Source organism: Peromyscus californicus, unplaced genomic scaffold, assembly GCF_007827085.1.
Source record: "Peromyscus californicus insignis strain IS unplaced genomic scaffold, ASM782708v3 Scaffold_9__1_contigs__length_137607984, whole genome shotgun sequence".
NCBI lineage: Eukaryota > Metazoa > Chordata > Mammalia > Rodentia > Cricetidae > Peromyscus > Peromyscus californicus.
Genome location: NW_026294617.1, coordinates 77,889,812 through 77,916,826, shown reverse-complemented (window position 1 = coordinate 77,916,826; position 27,015 = coordinate 77,889,812). Strand labels below are relative to the sequence as shown.

The following is a 27,015-nucleotide window of genomic DNA, read 5'->3' as shown; positions in this document are numbered from 1 at the left end:
CAAAAGTTCCTGAGAAACACAGTTGTGTAACCACACTTGCTCTCAGCTAAAAGGCTGAGAGGTCACAATTGTGTAACGAAGTCTTCTGACCTGCAATCCATGTTTTCTGCCACTACACAGGGATACAAGCACAGAGTATGAATTTAATTTGCCAAATTTATGACTCTTGGCTAATACAAGCAGAATAAAAGCAAATCAGTCCTGAAAGGATTTAATAATGTGCGTATTTTATGACCATGTTTCGGCTAGCAGATTGCTTTTGTGCTTGAAGGACGGGGGGTAATATTGATGGACTCATGAGTTGTATAGCCAACTGCATACCTTCGGGCTGAAGGACAGCTTCCTGCTGCTGGCTGACTGCTGCCAGGTGGGTCTGCAGAGGTTCATAATTCTCTGAAGATATTTTAATCACACTGGTTATAGGAATGCCAAGCTCAGTCATAATGGCTAATAGCTGAGGATTGTAGAAGCCCACAACAATAATGTAATACTGGGCGCCATCATCTGGCTCATCATCTGTTGGAAATAGCACAGAGAAGGTCAGCTATTCTTGTTAGATAGAACAGGTTGTCCCCAGGCAAATCAATGGTGATACGCATTCTGCATGCATTTGTAATCCCTCTGGCTTGCCCAGACCCAGCCAGTTGGCTGGAATGCAGGCCTGTTGACTGCTTTTCATTATTGCCCTTCCAGTAAAGAGGCTGTGGCCATTTTACAATATATTAAATCATGTTTGCAAATGAGACATAGGCATACTAGGAGGGCCAACATACATGAGGCCCGTGGCCATGGAAAATGGTGCTTGGGGTTTTGTCAGAGTTTAGCCTGTAACTAGTTCCTTTTGGTTCTAATCTCTTTTGAGTAGTACCTGGCTTGACTCCTGACTTACAAGTAGCTGCAGCTTTCTGGTACTTTATAAGCAGAGGTGTTTACAGGCTAAGGAAATACTGTGGAGGTACTCTGTAGCACAGCCCTGAATGAACTCATGTTGGTGGTGAGAACCCTATGCATCTATTGTGGGGCAGCTATTTATTGCATTACATTTGAAAAAATACATAGTGCACATTTTTTAATGGTTCTCTTCTCTTTTTTTTCCTGGTGATGCTCCTTATGGATATTAAAACATGATATTCTGGGGGTGAGAATCATTACTCTACTCCTGTGCTCACTGTGTGTGATACATAAAAGCCTTACATTGTACAGCGTGGCACAGTAAGGCCAACCTACATGCCATACAACAGATGCTCAAGTTTTCATTTTTAAGTAATTATTTCTCCCAATCACTAAAATGATCAACATTGATATTGCCTGTGGGTGCACAGCATCTTTGCTTCTGGGAGTATTATCTTTATAGCAGAGCTACATGGGAGGAACCAAGTGATAAAGGGTGCGAAAGAAAGCCCATTTCTCTTCATTAAAATGCAGTAAAGATCAAAGCTGCTTTAAAAAAAATCAAGTCTACTGATTACAAATAACAAACAAATAAAACAAAGAGAGGAACAGGGAGTTCTGTCTGAGCTCAAAGAGAACCAGCAGTGGGTCACTAGTAACTCCTAAGGATGACTCAGTTTTACATCAGTCATTTCAGATGGAAGGAAGTTCTGTTGGGTTTGCTGGAGACAGAATGGTGGTGGGGAAAGTCTGAGTTAAGAAGGTGTGCTCTGCATGCATCTCAGCTTATTAGATTTGACTGCCGCTGCTCCTCACATGAATCAATTTTTGGCCACTTACTTATCTCTGTGTGTGTCGAAGTGATGCATGTGTGTGCCATAATATGTCTGAGGAGGCCAGGGGACAACTTGTGGAAGTTGGTTCCCTCCTTCCACCATGGGAAGCCTGGGGATGGTGCTCAGATGGTCAGGCCTGGGAGGTGTGTAGCTTTACCCATGCAGCCATCTTGTTGGATCATTTTCACGTTCCCTATAATTACACTTGACTTTCCATTATCTTCTCAGCAAGACAGTAAGCTTCCTGATGGTCCAATCACTTGCCATTTCATTCTCTGCTCTCATAATATAAATGTGCCCATGGAGATACACGCTAAATAAACATTTTCTAAACCTATACATGGATTGCAAATAGAAATATTTTTCAATTGGAGTGTCACAGAATGTAAGCTATTTGTGGCTTCATGATAAACGAAAAGGCTAGGAATGGTGGAGTATAAATTATTGGGGTGACTGCTGAAGCTATATCCTGATCTGTAAAGCAAGAGGTAAAAGACATGACCCACTGACCAATGTAGGTTTTGGTATCATCTTCCTCCCCCCTCCGTTTTAACTGGGTCGTCTTCTTCACTGCTGCAGCGGCCTCCGGCTGGTCCTTTCCCTTTCCTTTCCCAGCCTTGGCACTGGGGGCCTTCTTCTCTTTGGGAGACTTCGCTTTTCCTTTGTCCTTTTCCAACTTTGCCCTTTCTTCTATCATCTGGAATGAGAGATCACATTCTTACCCTCTAAGTCATCTTGTGAACAAGCAAAGGCTTCCCCAAAGTCAGCCAAAGGAATCCTCTAATTCACTTCATCAAAGCAATCCTCTATTTTACTGTATACTCACTATTATTTGTCATTTATGCATCGTCGAAGTCAGGACAATGGAGACTCCAGCTTGAACTGAAGTTGTGGTGGGAACGTCTGTGAAGGGCAGTGAGGGGCAGGCATGGGTGGGAAGGTACCAGGAGGTTTTTTTAAAAGACTAGCCTTGTGGGAGAGATTTATCTGAAGGAGCCTCTCAAACACTTCAGCTGTGTGTGTGTGTGTGTGTGTGTGTGTGTGTGTGCGCGCGCGCGCGCTGGAGTTGGGTAGGGCAGAGTAGTGGGGTTGCGGGGGGTGCAAGGAAGCTGAATATTCTTGTGTCAGGAGCTTGGGTTTGTCTCTTAGCCCAACTCTGGAGAGCACCTGTCATTGTGTGAAAACAAACAAACAAACAAACAAACAAAACAAAACAAAGAAACTGGGGAACCAAAAATAGGCTTCTGTAAACCTCCTTGCAGATGATTTTCATGCTGGCTATTTTTAAAGGTTAAAATGTCTTTGGAGATCTTAGCACTGAGAAATTCTCTTTATTACAATTCCACCTAAAAGCATGCAGCCCTGACCATTGGCTGCTATCTGAAACACAGAAAGGGGATTGGCAGAGGCCACTAGTCACATGAGTTCTTCTTAGATAGCTTGGGCCATGCTTAGTTCACAGGAAGATCTAATATTTACCGCCCCTCCCTTCAAAAATCCCCCCCAATTTTGCATACTATTTCATAGTGTAATTGTACCTGTGTTTATAAACTGGAAGCATTTATTCCCACTAAAATGACACTGGAGCATTGGTCCCAAGCAGATGACTCTACAGGATATTTACAACATGTGGAACTTACTACGCTTTTCCATACACAACAACACTGAAGACAAAAAGTAATTAAAATATTGCACCGCTACTTTGGTACTTTGATATCAATTTCTTATGAAACTAATTTGAAAGCTTCTCAGATATCATAGGTAGGGTAAGTTGAAGATAGGAAACTTTGCTACTCAGCTAATAAGCAGCATCATGGGGTGGGGAGGGAGGTTTGTTCTCTACTCCACATGAGTTTTGGCTGCCAAGGGCTCTGAAGAACTCAGGCCAGTTTTGGCTTTCACGACTGGTATCATTGGTGTCAAAGGGTTCCCTGCCGAGAGTGGGGGTTCCAGTGTGGGCGGTACTCTGCAACCTCCAGCACTGGTTCCTCAGCAACCTTGAGAAACAAATCTCTGTGAAGGCTGCTGCTGCTGCTGCTGCTGCTTATAGCGCTGGGTAAAGACTGTGAGAGTACACCCCTGCTTCTGGAGAATGAAGAGAAACTGAATGTGGTTGAAGCATATGCAAGTGGTAAAAAAAATAGTAGAAGAGATGGAGGCAACAACTATAGCAACAGCAGCAGCAGCAGCAGCAGCAGCAGCAGCAGCAACAGCATAAACCTTGGGATGAAAGAGAAAGTTCCAGAAACCAGCCCCATGCCAGACAGACAAGGGCTGCTAAAAGAGAAAGAGCACATTGTCAAAGTCAAGCCTACCAGACTTCTATGTCTCTCTTATTCTATCCCCAGTGATGAAGATGAACTAAGCCTAATGAGAAAATATCAGCAGGAACAGAAGTTGTGGAAACCTGTGAGACACCAGCATCATTTACTCACCAGCTCATTCAGTGGACATTTTCATGTGTCGATGGAGACAGCAGCAGAGGCTGGGAGGGTCATGAACTCCACGGGTGTGATACAGGCGAGGTACTAGGATATGAGAGGGTCCAGCATTTCCCTCTGCTCTCTATAGAATTGGTGCCTACAGCAGGGCTAGGCACTACCTCTTCGAGTTCAGTCGAAGGGAGAAGGAAGCTATGTCAACGAATAGGCAAAAATAGAACTACAAAGTTTAGTGAGGGGCTGGAGAGATGGCTCAGAGGTTAAGAGCACTGACTGTTCTTCCAGAGGTCCTGAGTTCAATTCCCAGCAACCACATGGTGGCTCACAACCATCTGTAGTGAGATCTGGTGCCCTCTTCTGGCCTACAGGCAAAACACGCTGTATACATAATAAATAAATAAATCTTAAAAAAAAAGTTTAGTGAATTCAGAGACAGTGACAGAGGAGACTTTGCTCATAAGTTGGAAGATGGAATGCCTTCTCTCAGGAGGTGACATTTGAGTAAAAACCTGAAAAATGAGTCATAATGCACATGAGAAGCAGGGAAAAGGTGACGTGTGAAGGCATTTAGGCATGAAGGAACTGTTTGTTCGGAGAACCCAAAGGTATATTGGCAGGGCAAAAGGGGCAGAGTGGCCCAAGACAAGGGTAGGAGACCAGGCATGGGCAGATCACCCAGGGCTTTGGAGATAGGGCTAATGAATTCATACCTCATTGACAATTCAACAGGAAGACTTGAGGGTTTGCAGGTGGGGGAGTCTACAGAAAACAAGAAGTCTAATGAGGAAACTGGACATCGTTCAGAGAAGACCTAACAGCGGCTCCCATCCAGGTGTTGCCAAAGTGGAGAAAAGGAGATGGATTTGAGATCCATTTTGGATGTTGAAACTGTGAGAGTCAAATGATTAGTCATGAGGTGTATCGAAGAGAACACCCTGGACTTGAGTCTGAGTCACTGGGTGGTTTGGTGGTGGCCCTTACTGAGGTGGAGAAGATTGGGTGAGAAGTGGTTTTCAGTGAAGTTGTGAAGAACACTATAAGTGATCATGCTGTATTTGAGGTGCCTTGTGACACTAAGAGCAACATTCTCCATTCAGAGGAGATAATGACTACAGTTACAAAAGCAGGAGCAAGTCATTGGGGTCAGCTAATTTAATGGGAGGAGATGAATAATTGACTTGGGTAAGAGTTTCTTTTCTTTCTTTTTTTTTTTTTTTTTTTTTTTTTGGTTTTTCGAGACAGGGTTTCTCTGTGTAGCTTTGCGCCTTTCCTGGAACTCACTCTGTAGACCAGGCTGACCTCGAACTCACAGAGATCCGCCTGCTTCTGCCTCCTGAGTGCTGGGATTAAAGGCATGCGCCACTACCACCTGGCTCAAGAGTTTCTTAAAAAATGTGAAAATTGGGCTTTGGATCATGGGAACTCCAACACTGACCCGTTTGGTACAGTAGAAGAAGTCAGCCAAAAAGAAGGAGAAGTGAATAAAAGGTCAAAAACAAATGCAGACGGTGAAAAGAGAGAGCAAATGAACCAAACAGGGCAGGAAGGTGCATTGGTAGTTGCGGGTAACATGAGAGGAACAGCTGTGGTGGACTGTAGAGGTGGTAGACAGGCAGACAGGGACACCAAGGAGAGCATTTGTATGAGCAACTGCCTTGGGAAATTTCCTTGTGAAGGGAACTAGAGCTCTGAGTCATCCATCAGCTGAGCGGAGGACAGTGGGTCTGAAGTTGAGGTAAGAATATTCCTTTGTGTATAAAGCCAGGAGCTTTGCAGGCTGATGGAATGATCCAGTACAGAGGGAGACATTGAAGGTTCGGGGGGAAAACTGAAAATCTCAAGACAAGATTCACTAGGAAGAGAAAATTTCTAGTTCTTTAGGAGCCACAGAGAGAGGCTCAGTGGTTTGGGTGGGGATGAAAGAAAGGAAGGGGTCTGGGTGGTGGTGAGAGAATGTTTCCATTTTTCGGAAGTGGGAGGTAAAGTCAGCAGCAGAGATGAGCAGGCAGAAATTGGGACGTTCCAGTGAGGTGAGAGCGTGTCCCAGTCACCTTAGACAGTCAGAGAGCAAGTGTATTAGGAAAAGCAGCAGAACTCAGTGCCGAGATGAGAATAAAACCAGCATGTTGGGTCCTCTGAACGTCTCATGCTGTCTTCTGTGTCTGCTCAGATCCAGACAGGGAAAGGGTGGGAGGGTCACTGAGTTCATAATCATGACGGAAATGAGACTTTGTAAAGCGTGGTTAGATTAAGGTCATCTGGACCATGGAGCAAAATAACAGAAATGGCAACGGGTGGAGATGGGTGGCTCCCATGCACTGGCAGTTACAACGGGGCTGAATAACTCCACCCCCCCCCCGCTGTGTTATTAGGTTATTTTTAAGAGGAAAGGATAAGGAATATCCAAGGTTAGAGAATGTGAGATCTTTTTTTTTTTTTTTTTGGATTGGTAGAAGGTATCCAGGTTTTTATTTTATTTTATTTATTTTTTACATTTATTTATTTATCTATCTATTATCAGCTTGATACAGTACAAATTCTTATCCTAATAGTGAAATGTTTCATTGAGGTTTGCCCAGTAATTGAGTAAAACCAAAACTTATTATAAGCCACAGTCATCCTAGGGTCCCCCCCTGCTATATAGCCTCCCTGGTTCTGTGGGTTGCAGTCTGATTGTTCTTTGCTTTATAGCTAGTATCCACTTATGAATGAGTACATACCATGTTTGATCTTCTGGGTTACCTCACTCAGAATGATATTTTCTAGTTCCATCCATTTGCCTGCAAATTTCATGCTGTCATTGTTTTTCTCTGCTGAGTAGTACTCCATTGTGTATATGTACCACATTTTCTTAATCCATTCTTCAGTTGACGGGCATCTAGGTTGTTTCCAGGTCCTGGCTATTACTAATAGTGCTGCTATGAACATAGTTGAGCACGTATCTTTATGGTATGATTGAGCATTCCTTGGGTATATGCCCAAGAGTGATATGGCTGGGTCTTGAGGTAGATCAATTCCCAATTTTCTGAAAAACCACTATACTGATTTCCTCTCTTGAACACATTGGCACAGGAGATCACTTCCTAAATATAACACCAACAGCACAGACACTGAGCACAACAATTAATAAATGGGACCTCTTGAAACTGAGACGCTTTTGTAGGGCAAAAGACAAGGTCAATAAGACAAAAAGACAGCCTACAGACTGGGAAAAGACCTTCACCAACCCCACATCTGACAGAGGGCTGATCTCCAAAGTATATAGAGAATGTGAGATCTTAAGGCGTTAGTGATAATGGGTCATGGTAGGACCACAGGAGTAAATGGCTAATGTGGGATGAAGGAAATGACTATTAGATAATCAAGGAGCCATTATGAAGAACCTTGTTCACCATAAGAAAAACAGCAAAGAAACAAATCACAATGGAAAAGAGACCCAGAGGGGTCAAGGATGCTAGTGCCAATTCAAGTGTCCAAGACTGTGATGAATGACAGATCAATAGGAGGGTCTGGAAAACTGGGCATATACCTGCGGTCAGGCTGCGGCATCAGGTGCCAGGGCTGCAGACCATTAAACACACCTCTCTAGTTTACATTTGCAGTTCTCTATAGCTTTCTGTTTTTCTACACAGAGAAAAATTGCAGTTTAGGCCAATAAGTCTGCCCTGTAATACTGAAAGTAATATTTACAGCAGTAAATTAGCAAATGGCTATTTTAATCATAGCTGTCATCATCAATATTAGGATATTTCTATTTACTGAGTTCATGTTCTACAGCAGACATTGTGTCTTGTTAAGTCCTTACAGGTACAATACAATGGGTGGAGCATTAGCTTCACTTTACAAAGGAGGAAGAAAGCTTGGTGGGGGCAAGCAACAATTTAATTTTCAAGTTACTGAACGGGGAATACCAGACCAGAGGGCTGTATAACCCACGCTCTTTGCAATGGGTCCTTGGAGCATAGCCATGGCCCTGATTCCAATTAGCCTGCAGGCACTAGCAGAACTCACGGGGCCTCCGAGAGCACAGCTTTGGGTGATGGTACACGTAACAAAGTGAGAAGCCTGTGAATGTCTTTGGTAGTTATCTAGCTTTGCCACAGTGAAGCACAGCTGTAATTCTTTGATATGAAATAAAGAAATGATTTTAGGTTAAATTACTTTAAAGAATAAACTTTTTGTTTTGTTTTATTTTTTTTCGAGACAAGGTTTCTCCATGTAGTTTTGGTGTCTGTCCTGGATCTCGCTCTGTAGACCAGGCTGGCCTGGAACTCACAGGGATCCACCTGGCTCTACCTCCTGAGTGCTGGGATTAAAGGCATGTGCTACCATCACCCGGCTAAGAACAAATTTTTATTATGTACTCATTCAAATAGTTCAGCATTCTACATGCATTTGCAGAGCACAGTGGAAACTTCTTACATGATCTGCCCCCACCAAAGTTTATCAGTTCATAAATTCCTGAGCATTGTTTCCTATGAGTATTCTTGGGGCCTTAGAGAGAAATGGATTGATCATAAACCCAAGTTCAAAAGAAGTGACAAATTCTGGTACCAGTATCTAGAAAGGTGCATTCAGATATTATGCTTTTAATCTGATCTCCCAAAGCAAGATGCACAATTTCTGTTAAGACATACCGGTTGTCTGAGAACACTGAGCTATGGTAGGGGCCATGCAGGTGTGATGTGAGACCATAAGCTCCTCTACTTCTCTCCTATGTCCTCTCTGTCTTTGTTTGCCCTCCCTCTGGGCTGTCCTCCCAGGGATCCAGTAGTAGCTGGTGGATGTTCTCCATGTCTTTTAGGTGTTCTTACCACTCACTACCATTTTTTTCCTTCTATTAATGAAGCCAAACTAGGAGTCTGGGGGAAAAATCTTGGATTAATTTCTTTTAGTATAAATGAATGATCACTATTGGCCTCCTTCACCTTCACAAACGTGTTCTGAAAGGTCTTGATTCACCCTAGTCAGCCTCCTTAAATACCACCGTACTATAAAAATAATAATCATGACTAAAAAATTGGAAAACAAAGAATTTACACAAATTACTATAATTTCACTACCTAGGAAGATGGGTGAAAATATTTGCTTCATTGTTTCCATATCTTTGTATCATTTTTACATGGCTGTCATTGGCCTTTTCTCTAGACAATTCACCATCTTTCGTTTTCTGTGTAACAATAATGAACCTTCAATTGGTAGAACTTCGAGAAAGATGGCTATGAAAGAACCTCTGGGTGCAGAAAGGCTTTTCTAGTGCAGAGAAACTATGGTAGTGAACAGCAGCAGATGCAAGCATCTAGTCCTAATGGACTCCAGGTCTGGCAGAGGTGTTCCTTGGTAGATTCTGAACAGATCCCTCGCTCCCGTCTATCCTTTCATAGTGACCTCGGGGCTGGTCTACCCACTCCTCTCCTCTGTCTAGACTGTCCTTCACTCCTCCCATTGCCCATACCAAGGCAGTGTCCTCAGCCCTCTCATCCTGGACAATGACTAACAGCTAGGATCCAAGGATGTTCCTCGGTTTGAAATTGATTCTTCCATTTCTACTAAGCTCCAGGCACAGGAAATTCAACTCTTATCTTCCTTTTATTTTTCTCTCATTCTATGTATTCCTCTCTAACCTACAGGTTTATATCGTAGGATTTGGAGGTAAAAGAGGAGCAAGCCAGACTGGATAAACACTCAGCAGAGATGAACCCTAAATCACAAACTAACTTCCCTCGCATACTCTTTTTCTGGCCTTTCTTGCTTTGGGATAATATGGCTTCATATTCCTACCCATCGTCATCTGCTCATAGCTTATAAGTTTTGAGGGAGATTCTTGTCAATTCAAGACAAAACGCAGGCAGGGAGTATCCCCAAAGTTGTTCCCCTACCATGTTTGGGGAACACATGTTCCCTAGCACATGAATGGAGGGTCAAGTTCATTTGGGAATGCATTCTCTTTAAAACACAGCATGAATAGAAGGCATCTGGATGCCTCCTACTGTGGGAGGGCTTTGGGTAGGCACAGGGATTTCTTAACCATTTAAGCTACTTAGCAGATGTGGAGGCCTCATACAAAGCAATAACTGGAGACACTTACAGCATCCCACATACTCAGTTGACTGTTAAGTGACTCTACCTAGAATCTTCAGCTATATTATCATCTTTTTAAAGGCGAGGGAAAATCTTATTCTGTTAAAGCAACCTAGTTATTCGATACTTCAAATGTTTTAGATAATATTTTATTTCTCAATGACATCTTGATGTTAACATTCAAACATAATTGACATTCATTCTCCCTTTTCTCACTAGGAATGGGAGGTCAGTGGTAAAAGCCAAGGACATGAGGGTGAACAGCTATATATCATATATTCTTATGGCTGATGATCCACACATCATGTGTAACTAACTGGCATATATGTGTGGCCTCCCATAAGGTTTTCACAATAAGATGAAAGAGAGGGATGAAAAAGCAGGCTGGTGAAAGTTGTAACTAACATAGCTCATTATCTGTTTTATAAGGAGCTGGGTTGGAACTCTTCCACCATCTCACTATTCCTGGTAAGCAGTTGGCAGATGCCAGAGATGGTGGGATCCTCAGAGACAGGCAGAGAGACTGTGTATGGGGTAAGGCAAAATTAATCATAGTTATCCTCATGAAAAAAGATTCAGCAGGACAAATGGAGTGATGAGAGCAGCTAATGGGGGAGCAAGGACGCTCCAAATTCAGTACACACATGTGTGCAATAGATAACTTTCAATTTTTTTCACGAAATTCCTTCATTTTTAATGAGCCATCATACTAACAAATCCCCAAGATGGTGCATGACGCACAGTGATCACCAAGTTAATTTGATCAGAGAATTTATTTTTAAATAGAGAACTATGTGTAATGGTCACAGTTCACTTTGAAAACACAAGATTTTGGGAACATTTTGGGATCCAGTTAATCCAGTTCTAAATTCTCCACTAATTAAGTTAGTCAAAATATTGAGTACCGTGTACTATGGAATATATTATTTATTCCCCCAAATGTAGAAAGCACATACATGTCTAACAAAAGAAGAATGAATAAGAATATTATGGTAAGCAGTAGAAACTCACAGAACAAGTAAAAACAATAGATATGCCGGGCGGTGGTGGCGCACGCCTTTAATCCCAGCACTCGGGAGGCAGAGCCAGGCGGATTTCTGTGAGTTCGAGGCCAGCCTGGGCTACCAAGTGAGTTCCAGGAAAGGCGCAAAGCTACACAGAGAAACCCTGTCTCGAAAAACCAAAAAAAAAAAAAAAAAAAATAGATATGGATATTGTGATAATAGCAAAATTATGACACATTTTAACTAAAAGAACTATTGAAATATTTTACCATGATTACAACTCTATAAAGAAATAACAGAAAAGGAAGCATACCAAATATTACCATTATTTGGTAATAACAGGATTGCAGTATTGTATTGTGTCTGTTATGCCTTAGATATATTTTTCTTCTGTAATTTCTGTTTGCTCTCCTTCACTCTCCCTCCCCCTCCTTACTGTTCCAGGTCATTTCCAGTACCTCCAATGATCTGAAAATGCATGAAGTTGAATTAAGATCTCGTCTCTCTGGAGAGCTGTTAGAGCAGTGGTCTCAACCTTTCTAAGGCTGCGACCCTTTAATATAGTTCCTCATGTGGTGACCCCCAACCATAAAGTTATTTTCATTGCTACTTCAGAACTGTAATTTTGCTACTGCTGTGAATTATAATTTAAATATCTGTGTTTTCTGATGGTCTTAGGTGACCTCTGTGAAAGGGTCATTCAACCCCCAAAAGGGTTGTGACCCACATGTTGAGAACCACTGTGTTAGAGTGAAGAAAATATATGTTTAGTGGGGCCAGAGAGATGGCTCAGAGGTGAAGAGCACTTTCTGCTCCTCCAGAGGACTTGAGTTTGGTTCCCAACACCCACACTGGGCAGCTCACAAGTGCCTGAGCATAAGTTCAGCTCCAGGAGATCAATGTCCTTTTTTGCCCTCTGTAGGTACCAACACATATACACATAAATACACAAATAAAAAAATTCATGTGTAGGGATGTATTGTTTCATCTGATCAAATAGGAATGGGAGGTAATTGGTGCAGTTCCTAGTTCAGTGAATGAAAACATGGGAGTGTCTGTGGTGGGTGAGAAGGGGCAGGTGTGATATACGCCTCCTGCAGGATCAGACACGGCTCAGAGAGGCTTTGTCATCATGCAAACTAATAATATCCTAGTTAACCATCCAAAGGGGCAAGGAGAAGGCTTTAGGGTATGTGGAATAGTCTCAGAAAGTTTTTCCTTAAGTGACTGTGTGATTTCTTGGGAAGGAAGGAAGGATTAGAAATCATGTCATGATTGCCCTTGGTATCAGTGATTGGTTAACCCAATGGCATGTGTCTTTGGAGAGTTTTCTTCCTTTTCTTGACAACTGTCCCCACATTGGATCTCAGGAAGTTGTATGAAAAGTAATTAGTGGGAGCAGATGGCTGTTGACAGATTGCCTGGTAAAGCCTTGAGTCCTGAGGAAACATGACTGGATAGCATTTGGCTGCATGAGAGCCCAGAGTCCATCACAGAATTACTGAGACACATAGGAGAGGTGTTCACAGTGGTTAATAACACACCATTCAATTGGATGGCTGCAAACTGACTCCTAACTACTGAGAGCATAGCTGTTGGCCTTCAGACATGTTTAACTTTCCATCACCCACAGTCTTACCGTCTGCAAATTGGGAACGGTTCATTGTACTAATTACATTAAATCATTTAAGCATTAGATGATATAACATGTCTGAAAATAAAGAGTTAAATGGTCAATAATAGTAGATACCTATTACTAATTGCTATTTTAAAAGGCTAGTCTATTTTTTCCCTCTAAAAATTTTCTAGAAGTCTGTGAAAAGTTTTCATTAAGAAAAATCAAAACAGCCAGCAAAGCACAGCTCTGTTTTGCAGAGGCCAGCTGGGGAGCCATTTATTTCTCCTGGATTGTTGGGGTTTGGGGTTGCTTAGATCTTCCATTTGTGTTGGTTGTATCTTCGTTTTGATAATCCTGCCTCAAAGAATTCCAGCCAGCTAGTGAGGCAAGTTATTTCTTTCCTGGAACCACACGGGTCCCTCCGAACAGAGCCCCTGCTCTTCCTCTGTTTGACTTCTTAAAATAGTTTCTGAAGAATTTGACCACAACTGAATCAAAACTAACCAGCCTGTAATTTCCTGGTCTGTCCCCATGGCCTTTCTTTTAAAACAAAACACACGCGAAAAATGGCATTTTGATGGCGGATTTCCAGCTTTGGGGGCTTTGACTGGAGGAAGCTGGGGAATGTCCGTGGAGCGTCTCTCTTTGGGAGCGTTTCTCTTTGGGAGGAGGCTCATGTGAGCTTCATTACTCTGGGCTGTTTTAATTTTTTTAAATGAAAATTTTGCTGAATACTATCAGTCCATAGTTCTTTATGTCTGTCTTTCCCCCATTCTGGTGCATATGAAAATAAGTCAACATGCTCTCAGTACATAAGCCACAAACAGAAAGGGCTGTTCTTTCATGTAAAAGCATTTGGTATAAAAGTCTAAGAAAATGAGAGCGGATTGAATTAATCCATGACAGACACAATTAAAATATATTCGGGTCTTTTCAGAAAGCCTTTGCAAATATTTTGGTTTCAGTTCTGAAGGATGGAAGACTCCATTTACATTGGTCAATGATATTAAAGGTCAATGATTTTTTTTTGTAATATATAGCCAGAGCCATTTTCAACTTTTTGAACATTAAATGTTTTCTTTTAGTTTTTCAATCTGAGATATAATGTACAGTTAAGTAAGTGCTTATAATTAATATATAACACAAAATTTAGAGTTTGTTAGAAGCCACAGTGAGTAAAAATAGAAATTCATATAATAGCCAAATCAAAATGTTTCAGAACAAAAACCAAGTGATTTATTTTAAAACCATACTGAGCCGGGCGGTGGTGGCGCACGCCTTTAATCCCAGCACTCGGGAGGCAGAGCCAGGCGGATCTCTGTGAGTTCGAGGCCAGCCTGGTCTCCAAAGCGAGTTCCAGGAAAGGCGCAAAGCTACACAGAGAAACCCTGTCTCGAAAAACCAAAAAAAAAAAAAAAAAAAAAAAAACAACAAAAAACCATACTGAATATTAGGAGAGTGCTTGCACCCGGTACACCGAGTCCAGAGATGTTTGTTTCAGTGAATGTTTGCTAAGCTGATGAAATAACAACAGATGATAACAACAGGACTAAAACTACAGAATGATCATTGAGATAATGGTATAAAGGAGATGTGTTTCTGAGCAAACACTCCCGTTTAAGTTTTATGACATAACAAACAGTCTAACTTGCTATTATAATGCAGGAGAATCATATTCAGAAGCTCTAAAATCTTAGAAATGTTTATACAATAGAGCATGCTTCTAATCTATATTTATATCATCATCTATATCTATATTGATCTATCTGGAAGTCATTATCAAAGTGTTTCCAAACAGATCCATGTTTTCAAACAGGTTCAACCTATTTACAATTAGAAGCTGCCACATGTATCCTAGGAATTCACATCCTAAAGGTTTTACACTTTTTCTCCAAAGTACCTCTTTCTTATAGTTTTCATGATGTTAATAACCTAACAAGTTTTCTTTCAAAGCAGAAGGCAAAAGCAATGGCCAGAATCCAACTGCAGCACGCTCTTTGACTTCACCGAGTCTAAAGTATCTTTGTTCTATCTGGCACTTGAAAGTATAATTTACCATTTACTTGGAAAGAAAATTTTGATTGAGGAAATAGGACCAAATATATAGTGACACATGACATCTGTTCCACAGGGGCGAAGAGACAAGAGACACCTAACTCCATTAGTTCTCTGCATTCTCATCTTTGCCCCAACGTTTTCTGTAATTACTGCTACGGATTTTTTTTTTTAAAGCATTGATTTTTTAGAAAGTTCGTTTCCAAAAATCAAACACAGAAGATATAAAACATTCTTGGGGCTGTACAGATGTAAGCAATATACTAGAATTAACACATGAAAGCAAATATCTCTGTAGACTTAATGGCAAGGTTGAAAAGGCTGAAGACCCACTCCCTCTGCAAAAGCATTGCCTTCTCCTGGGTTCAGCAGAGGAAGAAAATCCTCTTCCCCAGTGTGAACACACTTCCATTAGCTGTAGCAGACTATATGTTATACATGCTTACTTTGCTCTCTACTAGACTTTTGGCTGACAAGCATTAACCTCAATTGTTCCAACTAACCTCTCGGGCAGTGTTGCCAAAATGTACACAGATTACCTCACCCCGCAAACAACTCCTTTCATCTCACATTTATGAGGAGGACTTTCTAGGGAATAATCTATTCCAATCAGTTTTCATCAATTTATTTAGCACCTACTCAGATGGTTTCAACTCAGACACAAGGGACTCACGCTCTGGGAACCACTGATAATAAGGACATTAAATTAGATTATGTAATTGTTGGTTCTTAATTGCTCAGAGCTCTTTTACTGTGCCTCATGCTTTTTTCCCCAATATCTAAAGTTCAAGCCACAGTTCATTAGACACTCAGATTTTCAACAAGCAAATCTGGGTTCTTTCCATAGGCTCAGAATTTCCTAACTGTGTTGAATAGTTCACAATTCAGAGAAACGCCGAGCAAAAGAATAAGGCAAGCATATTTTATGTCATTTCATGCATTAAGAAATTCCCAAGTGTCTAGGATATTCTACTTTTATTTGAAGATTGCTTACGGAAATCTGAAAATATTGCAGTAAACAATTACTGAATTATAATAGGTGGCAAACACATAAAGTGACACTCCAGTACCCTGTTTGTCTGTGCACAGGTGTGGACGTTTTACTAAACACACGGTTTATATAATAAAAGTGTATAATTCAAGTTCTCCCGTGACATTGGCATTTAAACACAAAAGAAGTGATTTCTATAGTAGTTTGATATGGTCTAAATTCCCTTCTGCTAACTCTTAACTTCTCTGAGTGTTTCTTAAGGTACAAATCTACGATCAATGATGGAAGGAGCATCAGTAGATAGAAAACTATAACACCAACCACTTCTGGGAATAGAATTTTCCTGGGTACATATGTGCCACCATAATACGATGATAAACGGGCTTCTCTTAGGAAAGCATAGAGCCCTATATTGCAAGAACAAAATGATGTCGTCATCATCATCATTTTGATGGCCACCACAACTATCCAGTCAGAAGTTTAATCAAATAGGATTCCTAGACCTAAGGATTTTTCAAAGGTAAGGGAGGCATCATGGGAATACATATTTACCTTTTCTGTTTCCATCAGTTGGTTTTTGTCCCTTCTACTTAAGGTCACAAAGGATTCACATTTCTAACCCATTTCACATATGCATGTGCACACTCATTACACACATACATAGAGAAGCATTTGGCATCACAAAGATATTTCAGCATGATTTGAAAACTAAGGAAAGCATTTCTCACTTCAAGTAATGATCATAACAAATGGCTCTGAATTGGGCATCAGTTTACTGAGAGCTTTTTAAAATATTTTTTTCAGATGCAAATATGACTTAAAAAAGCAGGCTGGTTGATTTCCATAGGCAAAGTAAATGAAAAGTTTCCATATGTGAAAAAATGATCAAATGGAGGGTCTGGAAATAGGAAGGATGGATGCTCCTGAAACTGTCACTTTGCTATGGAAGGACAGTGGTGTTAGCCATTCTAATGAACACTCCGAGAGTATCACAGATAATGTAAACAATGAGCTCCAGACTTGAGGACGCTGCCCTCTTGTTTTTATATTTACTTGCTGTGTCTCTGTCTCTTTCCTGGACCCCGTTACTGCTATAATACTTTAAGGATTCTACCACAAAACCACCTTGATTGCATGACCTGGATATCGCCACTTTCACAAATGAGGGTACTTGTTTTAATGTCATCACAGTTCTTCAAACACATCTATGAGTAGCTCCTTCCCTAAGGACAAAAGGTGACTTTCCGCTTTGCCAGGTCACAGGCTCTGGTGGCTTAGGAAGGGGGAACGTCTTTAACTGTGCTTCACCAACTACTTGCTGAGGTCTGGGGGCCCAGGTGCCGTACAGTACCTTCTTTTCGTTTTCTCGTCTCTGCTGGTCCTTTACTTTAACCTGGAGAAGTTGAAATTTCAAGAGTTTCCCAATCAAAGGTAAGGTAAGTTTCTCTCCACTGTCCATAATTGTTTTTGCTGCCACCAACACCTAAAAAGAAACACGATTATTAGGAAAGGTGACATTTTACAGTCTTTGACACAGTCTATCAGTGATAAGAGGATGAGATGGTGCTTTCTTTGGTTTTGGGATATTTATCTTAATGCAAAGACAGGCCCTTACTGGCCAAATACATACACGGGGAAACGTGCCCAGTGCCATTGAGATTGGCTTGTTTCACTCCCGGCTTCGTCTCCCACAAGGTGGCAAGCACTTTGTACAATGGTGCCAGACTCCCAGAACTGTGCTAAGTAGACCCAGGCAGGGTCCCATCTGGGATGATTGACAAGTCACTTTCATGCTACAGAAAGTCTGTTGTTGTTTGGCATAGCCAGTAGTCCAAACTGTCACACTTTGACTTATTAGGACATTATAATAGAATCGAGTTTTATAATAGTGGAAACGACTATGTTGGCAGTCTCTTATTTCTTGGTGACCAAATCCAAGTGAAAGATAAAAGCTGCTTGACACAGGGGCACCATATGAATGTTGCACCCCTCTTGCAGCTTAATGTTGATCCTGTTGGTATGTGGACTAATTGGGGTGAAATGAGGTTATTGAGTTTTCTTTGGGTGACGACAGGCACTGGGAACATACAGCTGTATTGTCCAGATGTGTGGCACTGACAGCCTATTTTATGGCTGTGTTTTTTACAGCTTGTTTCCCCTAAATTTCACACAACTTTCTAACATCTGGGTCCTTTTCCTTGGAGCCCTATAACCACTTTATTTACTGCAAGAAAAAATAAAATCATGTAAAATATACCATAAAAGTTGTTATGCGTTTCTCCTTATTCCTGTTGTCTCCCTAATAAAGTCCACTTCTGCCTGAAGGATTGTCACAGAAGCAATCTAGTTAAAGATTTTTCAACTTTTGTTTTTAAAGGAGCATCATATTTATTTATAACCTCGAGATGGATTAGGTGTTGCTAAAATGTTCTGACATGTGGCTTTTCTCCCCCACCCCTTGGAGCAATCACTCCTCTGGTGCATATGGTGTCAATTTCAGGCTCTCCATCTCAGACAATGACCGTGTGCACTGCTTCTCTGGAGCTGTGTCTTGTCTGAGGCTCACACTAGTTCTTGGGTCAGGGTTTCCATGGCCAGTCCAGTCTTTCTGACTTTCCCCTTTGCCAAAGGAAATAGCTTAACGGAAGGGAGGTGCATATTTTGCTTCGAACTGGAGAATGCCCTGTGGATCTTCACATGCCAAAATGTGATTAGAATTTGTGGAGACTGCACAGGTTCCTGCTCTGCACTGAGGATGAGAAACCCAGGAAGAGGAGGTCTTTAAAGCTTCCCTTTCCAAAAACCAACGGAACAAACCAGAGACCCAAAAGCTGTATGTGTGTGTGCATCTATGTGTGTGTGTGTATATCTATGTGTGTATGTGTCTGTGCATCTGTGCATCTGTGAGTGTGTGTGTGTGTGTGTGTTTGTGTGTGTGTGTGTCTTGTGTGTATGTGTATGTAGGGTGTGGAGACAGGAGTGCTCCCCAGGAAGCACAGTGCTGCTTTTCTTGGCAGGTTCTGTTGTGCTGGCACAAATTACGGAAAGGGCATGATTGATGTGATTTTAGGGATCAAGGAAATGGACAGGATACCTGCAGATCCTCTCCATTTAATAATGACCAGATCCAAGATGTTCTGGGATCCTAAGGGGGTCTACTGCCTAGGAACTTGTTTTAAAATGAAGCTGTGTGACTGGGCCCAACCCCAAGGGTGAGTGTCAATGTTTGGTTTGAAATGTCATTTTTCAATAGCAGCTGAATAGTGTGTTGACAATCAGGCTGCTTTATGACATCTGGTCCCAAATATTCAAATTTGGGGTTTTAAAGCTCATAGTAGTCTGGCATGGAACATTCTTGTGGAGTATGGAGATCATGACAGTGTTGAAGGGAGTCAGTGCTGGAGCAGGCTACCCAGAGCCTCAGTCTTCTCCTGGTGATCTTCGAAGATTGGATTCTCACCTGTGCCTAGAAAGGTTTGGGTGAAGCCCACCTAGTGTCGTGGCAACGGATGGGATGTATCTGGATGTACTTCCTAGCCTCTTGACTCCAAAAGTGCATGAACATTACCTCATTGGGTTAAAATGTACTAGAAGCACCAGCAAAAGTTCCCAGAGAGAAGTATTTTGCAGGCCATAAAAGTTAATTTACATATCTGAAAATTGTAGCATGCTGGGTTTCAATAAAAACCTGGCATATCATCAAACAAGCACTGATGTCTTACTCTTGCGAGGAGATGGGTGCTGGGAAATGTCACTGGGATAGCAGGCACCTGGCACTTGATGAGCTGTAGATGCAAAGTGGGTACAGTAGAGGGTGATGTAGCCCTGTGGAACGCCTCCTTCTGGCTGGCCCTGATGGTCCATAAGGAAACCACTCAGTGCCAGACACACCCCCAGACAGCTCAGCCTACAAGAGGCACCACACATGATGGCAAAGCCTGGACACACCTGTCCTCTGGGCTTTCTCTGAAGTCACATGACTCCAGCTATGGCTCTTTTGAATGTCCTTGGGATAATTAATGAAGTTAAAGAAAACAAGAAAGAAACAAGTCTATGCCAACTTAAAATTTGAGACTGGACCTTTTCCTGTGGCCATCCCCAGGAGAGGCAGCAAAGAAAAGGTCTGCACACGTGAGTTCCCACCAGCAATTCTTTCTTTCCACACCGTTACTCGCAGATGTAGAGTCAGAAGCCAGGACTTGGGTTTTAGATGAACAACAAATCCTCAGCGGACCTTTGTTTGAAGGACACCTTTTAGGGAATTAAAAACTGAAAGGGGCAGGGGATTTACAAGAAGACTCTCCTTTTTACAGACCACGTTGGAAAGGCTTCATTCATTTCCCTGCCTAATGTGTGCTAATTAAGGAAAAGGCGTCAACCTTCCACCTTTCAGTACCCTAGAGGTTATTTGTCTGGGAGTTAAGGTCAACATGTGTACGTACATCTGGGTATGTATATTTCTTTTTGTATGTATTTCAGTCTGTGTGCTCCCTCTTCTCTCTCTGCATGTGAGTGTGTTTATTTGATAACAAGATAACAAAGGCTGTAAGTTTGGGAAGACTTGTCGGAACACAGTAGCAGGAAGCTGACTGCAATTAGACAAAAATCTTGGTTTCCCAAACTGGTCAGAAAAGAAGTCCGATATGGGTTTGAACCTGGGCACTCATCAGGTCCCTGTGCCTGGCTTGAGGCAGAAACCCAACATGAACTGTAGGGATGAACTGAACTCATTAAAATGGTGAGAACTGTGGTGAGGTGAAGCCTTAGAGTCCCGGGGAGCTCAGGAGCTCAGGGCTGCAGGTGGAAGGACCTGCCCACATGAGGAGGCTTTGGGTAGAGTGACTGAATGGGAACTATGCTGGGAGAGGTCACTGTGGAAGAATGTCAAGCAGTACAGTGGGGATGGGACATAGTTGCTGTGTGAAGAGTGCTTTGAAGATGTGGATGGATGCCCTTTTCTCTGAGGATGCTTGGGGATTCTGAGCACACTAAGCAGGAACAACATCTGCCTCTGCAACACTCACTGTGCATGGAGAAGATTCCATCGGATTTGCCATCTAATGATTTGAGATAATGAAAATAAAACAAAGAAGCGAAATCGTTCCCTTGTCTGGGGATCAGTCAGGCCCACCCACAGATACTAGTGCTCCCCCCAACCACTCTTCCTCTTTGCAGCACCTCTTCACATACTAAGCACAGGCAGATGCCTTCCCAGTGCTTAGAATTGGTTTCTACATTCCCATGGCAACTGGATGGATGGATGGATGGATGGATGGGTGGATGGATGGATGGATGGACGGACGGATGGACGGATGGACGGACGGACGGATGGATGAGGTAGAAAACCATGAGGTTTCTGCCTGATTTCCCCAGTGTGTTACCACAAGGGACAGCTTGTTCACTGCTTAATATGCACATTTGATCGCAAGTGAGTGCTGCAGATGTGCAGATTTTGGATCTGCATTTCTTCTGCCTGGAGCAGAATTTTAAGGCAAGTTGTGAAGGAGATGGCAAGGAAGGGCTATGTGTGTGAGAGACAGGGGAGGTAGAAGGCCAAGGGAAGCCATTTCTTTCAGAAGATTTTAACTGTTATGGGGTCCCCTTGCAGGGAAAGATCCTTTGGTTTGAGAGTTTTTCTTGGGGGCTATGGAATTTTGCTCTAACTCTGGCAATTTACAAAGCATTATTTTATATTTAGCCCTTCTTTGGGTAGATTACTTAGAATTGGGTGGATAATTTAGCACACAAGGGTAGAATCTCCAACTAGAGATCAATGCTACCCAAACTTACACAGAGCTAAGCAATCAGCAGGCTTTTAGATAAAAAGGATCTAAATTAGGCCTAATTTTTACAATCACCTTCTTTTGGTTAACTCATTTTCTCATTGTATGATGGATTCATTATCCATTCCCATGGTAAAAACATCTCAACAATAGAAGAGGCTGTGCAGCAAAAAGAGAATATCTCCCCAATTCTTGTACCAGACCTCTTTCTAAAGATGACCACTATGAACCAATCCACATGCTGCCTTCCATAGTACTCTGTACATTTATAAGCAGATCTCCCCCTCTCTCCTCTCTATCTATATCTATATATCTATATATATTTATGTACATAAACACACACCCTCTTCATGTTTTATGTAACCAGGCTATTTGTATGATTACGTGATTTGTGGCTTGTGTTTTATGTAAAAACATCTGGGACAATTTGCTGTACTGACATGTTTTACTCATGTGTGTGTTTTTTAATAGACAGTAGTCTTCTCTTATGTGTTTGGTCATTTAATTAGGTGGACATGCAGGCTATTTTTTCATATTAGACTTCCATATATTCTTACTAGTAGCATTTTTGTTCCTACCAACATGTCATGGGTCAGTCTGTTGTCCACCATCACCAACACAGGACATTCTTCAACTTTATATCTTTGTCTATATTGATAGTGATAGTTTTATTTGGAGGTGGGTGTAGTAATTGAAATGTTCTTTATCTGTACTGTAAGATATGGCTTCTGTGTATGGTGGCTAATGATTAGCTGAATATTGCTAGAAGTTGAAGGAACTGAAATTTTTTATTTTATTTTTAATTGGATAAAACTAACATGTAAGTAGCCATGTGTTTTGGTCAGGGTGGTTTTTGATGTGAAAAGCGGGGAAAAGTTTATTTCATTTAAAATTGTGTTTTGGGATTTTTTTATTTTATACCCAGTGTGGTAGTTTGGAAGAAAATGGCCTCCAAAGGGAGTGGCACTATTAGTAGGTGTGACCTTGTTGTAGGAAGTGTGTCACTATGGGGGGGGTAGGCTTTGAGGTCTCTTTTGCTCAAGCTTCCCTCAGTGTGGCAGTAACCTTCCTGTTGCCTGCAAGATGTAGTACTCTTAGCCCCAGCACCATGTCTGCCTCCATGCTGCCATGCTCCTCCCTTTCATGAACATAATGGACTGAACCTCTGAAATTATAATAAGCCACTCTCAATTAAATGTTTTGTTTATAAGCATTACCATGGTCATGGTGTTTCCTCACAGCAAATAAAAACAAAAACAAAAAAACCCAAACTCAAACAGAAATTGGTACCAGGAGTGGGGTATTGCTGACCATGCTTTTGTTTGGAGTAATATGGGCTTTGGTACTTTGGGTTAGGAAAGCAGTGGAATGCTTTAAGCACTGCTTAATGGGTCATACTAGTAGGAGCATGGAAGACAGTGGTGCTGAGTGTGATTTGATGAACTGTGAGGACCAAGAGATTTCAAAGAAGAATGTTGGTATGTGGCCTAGAGACTGGTCTTGTGACATTTTAATGATGAAAGTGGCTGCCTTTTGCCCTTGTCCAAAGAGTGTGCCTGAGGCTAAAGTCAAGAGTGTTGGATTAATTCCATTGGCAGAGGAAATCTCAAAACAGCCTAGTATAGACTCTGTTGTGTGGATATTAGTGGTTACTCTAATGAAGACGTATAATGAAAAGGAGCAAGCTGAGCAGAGTAAAGTTTACAAAATGTAAGCTCTGAGGGGAAAAAGAGCATCAGGAAGTGAGATGGAGCTAAATCCTGTGTTCAAGAAGATAAAAGGATTAAGAAATGGAATAAAGGGAGGGGTAACCTCAGGGCAAGATCCCACCCAGAAAAGGAATTAAAGAAAAGTTTAGAGCTGAGGTGTGTTGGTTCACTCCTTTAATCCCAGCACTGGGAAGGCAGAGGCTGGCAGATCTCTGAGTTTGAGGCCGGCCTGGTCTACAGAGCAAGTTTCAGGATAGCCAAGCTTAGGCAGTGAAAGACAGAAAGCTGGTGAAGATGTAATTTAATAGAGGGGACCAAGTTCCAGCCCTAGTAAGCAGCAGAGCTTGGCAGCTAAGGCCACATGGTTCTAGCTTTAGAGTTAAGGATAGAAGAAACAGGATATGGAATTTGCCTCTGAACCTAAAGAAAGCCGCTGAGACCAGGCATGTGTCAAGGTGTCCCTGAATGGAGGCCTAGTAGAGAGGCCATTGCATGAAACTGTGAAGGTGAGGCATGGATTGCCTTAGAGAACCTAAAATGTTGGAGATGCCAGAGTTGTAGGATACCTGCTGAGGAGAGCTGCTAACAGGGAGTGGAACCAGCCCAAGAGAGAGAAGTGTGTTGTAGTCAACAAAGCTGGAAGGAGTTGGAGATCTGAAGAACATTTTGACATCATACATGGAAATGCAGAGTTTGGAGTTTGCCCAGCTGGTTTTAGGTCTTGCTTTGGTCCAGTATTGCCTTACTATGCTCCCTTCCTTGTGTTTTGGAATGGTAATGTATATCCTGTGCCATTGTATGTTGAAAGTATGTGTTATGCTTTTTTGATTTTGATTTTTACAGGGGGATTACAGTTAAGAGACCGCCATGCATTTCAGAAGAGACTTTGGACTTTTAAACTGTGTAGAGACTATGATAGACTATGGGGACTTTTGAAGTTGGACTGAATGCATTTTTGCCTTATGATATGGCCATAAGTCTTTAGGGGCCAGGAGGTAGAATGTGATGGTTTGAAAGAAAATGGTCCCCAAAGGGAGTGGCACTAGTAGTAGGTATGGCCTTGTTGGAGCAAGTGTGTCACTGTGGGGGTGGGTTTTGAGGTCTCTTTTGCTCAAGCTTCCCTCAGTGTGACAGTCAGTCAGCTTCCTCTTGCCTGCAAGATGTAGCACACTCTGCTCCAGTCCCATGTCTGCCTGCGTGCTGCCATGCTTCCCTTCATGATCATAATGGACTGAACCTCTAAGCAAGCAACCCTCAATTAAATGTTTTCTCTATAAGCATTGCCATAGTCATGGTGTCTCCTCACAGCAATAAAAACCTAACTTAGACACCCAGAAAAGACAATTGTTCAGCCCATCCTCAACAGATGCCACCAGTGTAAGCAAAACCTGCACACTTGTGACAGTAACAGTGTGTGCTCAGATTCACAGTGTGCTGAAGTGGGCAGCATTGAAAATCTGTGGTGGCAAGGCTGAGATCTTTGTTTCTGGGCATTTAGGAAATCTATTGCTGTATGAAGATAAACAGGGCTGGTGTGAGGCAAAAAAATCAAAGATTATCAGTTTACTTTTGATTTTTTTCTGTTACCTCTCCCTCCTCTGATATGCTTTCTCAATGCCTGGTGCCTTTTGCATCCTAACACTTAGGAGAACGGGAGAAATTTCCCTTGGCAACTCACTTTGTATTTAATTTAGTTATATGGGTGATTAGCTGTGTTTTGAGACTATGTGCTTCAGTACAGAGTGTGGGGGAAGCTTTCCAAGCAGTGAGTACTGGATATGGCTGTGCAGGATTGAGGGCAGGGGGTGACTCTTCTCTCAAACTTAAAGGACCTCCACACCCAAGGCTAGCAGTGAAAGGAAACCCAGTCTCAACATTTGTGCTTCTTGGAACACCTTTTTCCCTGCTTAGTGTTGCTGTAGCTGAGGAACAGACCACACAGGAGAGAAATTCTGGATGAGATATGGAAGTCCTTTTCTTGTGGTTAGAATGAGAAATGTTTTCCATTGGCAATGTGTTTGAACACTTGGTTGACAGCTGGTGGCTCTGTTTGCAAAGTTTACAGGACCTGTAGGAGGTGAGGCCTTGCTAGAGGATGTGCATCACTGCCAGCAGGCTTTTGGGGTTCACTGCTTCACTCCACTTTCTGGTCTCTCTCTTATTTCTGTATGTGGAGAACAAGTGATCAGCCAGCTTCCTGCTCCTCCTGCCGTGCCTTTGGCCATGGCATGCTGTACCTACCACTATAAACTCTCCCACTGGGATGATAAACCAAGATAAACTCTTCCTTAAGTAACTAACACATCCTGTGACCCGGGCGGGAGCAGCACAAGTGTGGGAGAATGTGAGTGGGTGTAGACATGGATACAACAGAGCCTGTGAGAGAGAAAAAGGCAGAAAGGTGTGCTGAGTGTGAGATACAGGATCTGGCTATGCATGCATTTGTGTGACTTGTGAAAGCATGTGCTGTGACTGGTATTGGGTACACACATACAAGGGTGATTACAAAATATGAGTGCCTCAAACAAAATTTGGAGGTAATTGAGTTTCTAAAATATACACAGTATTTATATTTATTTTCAGTACTGGCATTTGTGCTACTGAAGAAGTAAAAAGAAAAACAGCAACACTTTTAATTGGTAGTTTAAAATGAATATTGTGATGATCTATCATTTTGATTTATAGTCAGAAAACAAGATGTTATATCTATCAGTTAAGTATTCATCAGATTAATTATGTAAAATTTATTCATTGTATACTGCAACTCTATTTCTTCAAAGAGTTTTAGGAGCAGTGTGACTATTTACTTATGTAATCTGCCTTTATATTGCATTTGTTATGTATCTGCTAATAACATTTAAAAATCAGTGGAATTATTGGCCCTAGTGTGTGTGTCTATGTGCACAAAAATGTCAATGCTTAAGAGTCAAATGTTGCTCTCTTTGGGCTTGAGTCTATAGACTTAACGAAAAGGATGTCGGAGCAGGTTGTCAGCAAACAGTTGAAAAGGGCCACATACATTGAGCTGTGCTTATATAAAAGGGTTCTTGCTGGGAACTGTGGCTTCTTTGGTACCAGGAATGATTAGCCTATTGCTGGAGCCTTTGAACTGCAATGTGACTCAAAGGCACAAGTTAGGACACTGTAGTCTTCCCAGATATCACCAGGTAGCTTTGAACAAGCTACTTAACCCCTTCAAGCTTCAGAGATTAAAAAAAAATCCATCTCCAAGCTTCTCATCAGTGGCACTATCGATATTTTGAACCAGTAACCCTTGTGGAAGGTTTTCCTGTGAACTATAGGATGCTTCTCTCATCCATGGCTTCTACCTAGCTGTGATGGTCAATATTTCCAGAGACTGTCAAAATGGTATCTGGGGGTGGGGGGCTGTGGATCACCCCCTACTGAGAGAGATGTACAGAAAGAGAATGTGAGCATTGCTGTTCTCATGACAATATTGACATTTAAAGGAATTCCTACAAAGACTAAGTGTGGTAAGCGATATTTTCATCACAGTTCCTGGCTGAAGTTAGCTCTTAGTGATATCTAAGTATGGAGTATGGAATGGGGACTCCTGAAAGGCTCTCAGGAGAGAGGAGGACTGGG

General features: G+C 41.9%; 1 protein-coding gene across 1 annotated transcript in view; it reads right to left on the bottom strand.

The window, feature by feature from the left end:
- Positions 1–27,015, bottom strand: part of Spag17 (sperm associated antigen 17) — a 234,269-nt gene that overhangs the window by 150,340 nt on the left and 56,914 nt on the right. The window contains exons 4-6 of the mRNA XM_052731519.1: positions 17,269–17,400; positions 2,238–2,424; positions 322–516 (exon numbers count right to left, since the gene is read on the bottom strand). Of these exons, the coding sequence (XP_052587479.1) occupies positions 322–516; positions 2,238–2,424; positions 17,269–17,400 (514 nt within the window). The remainder of the gene's footprint in view (positions 1–321; positions 517–2,237; positions 2,425–17,268; positions 17,401–27,015) is intronic.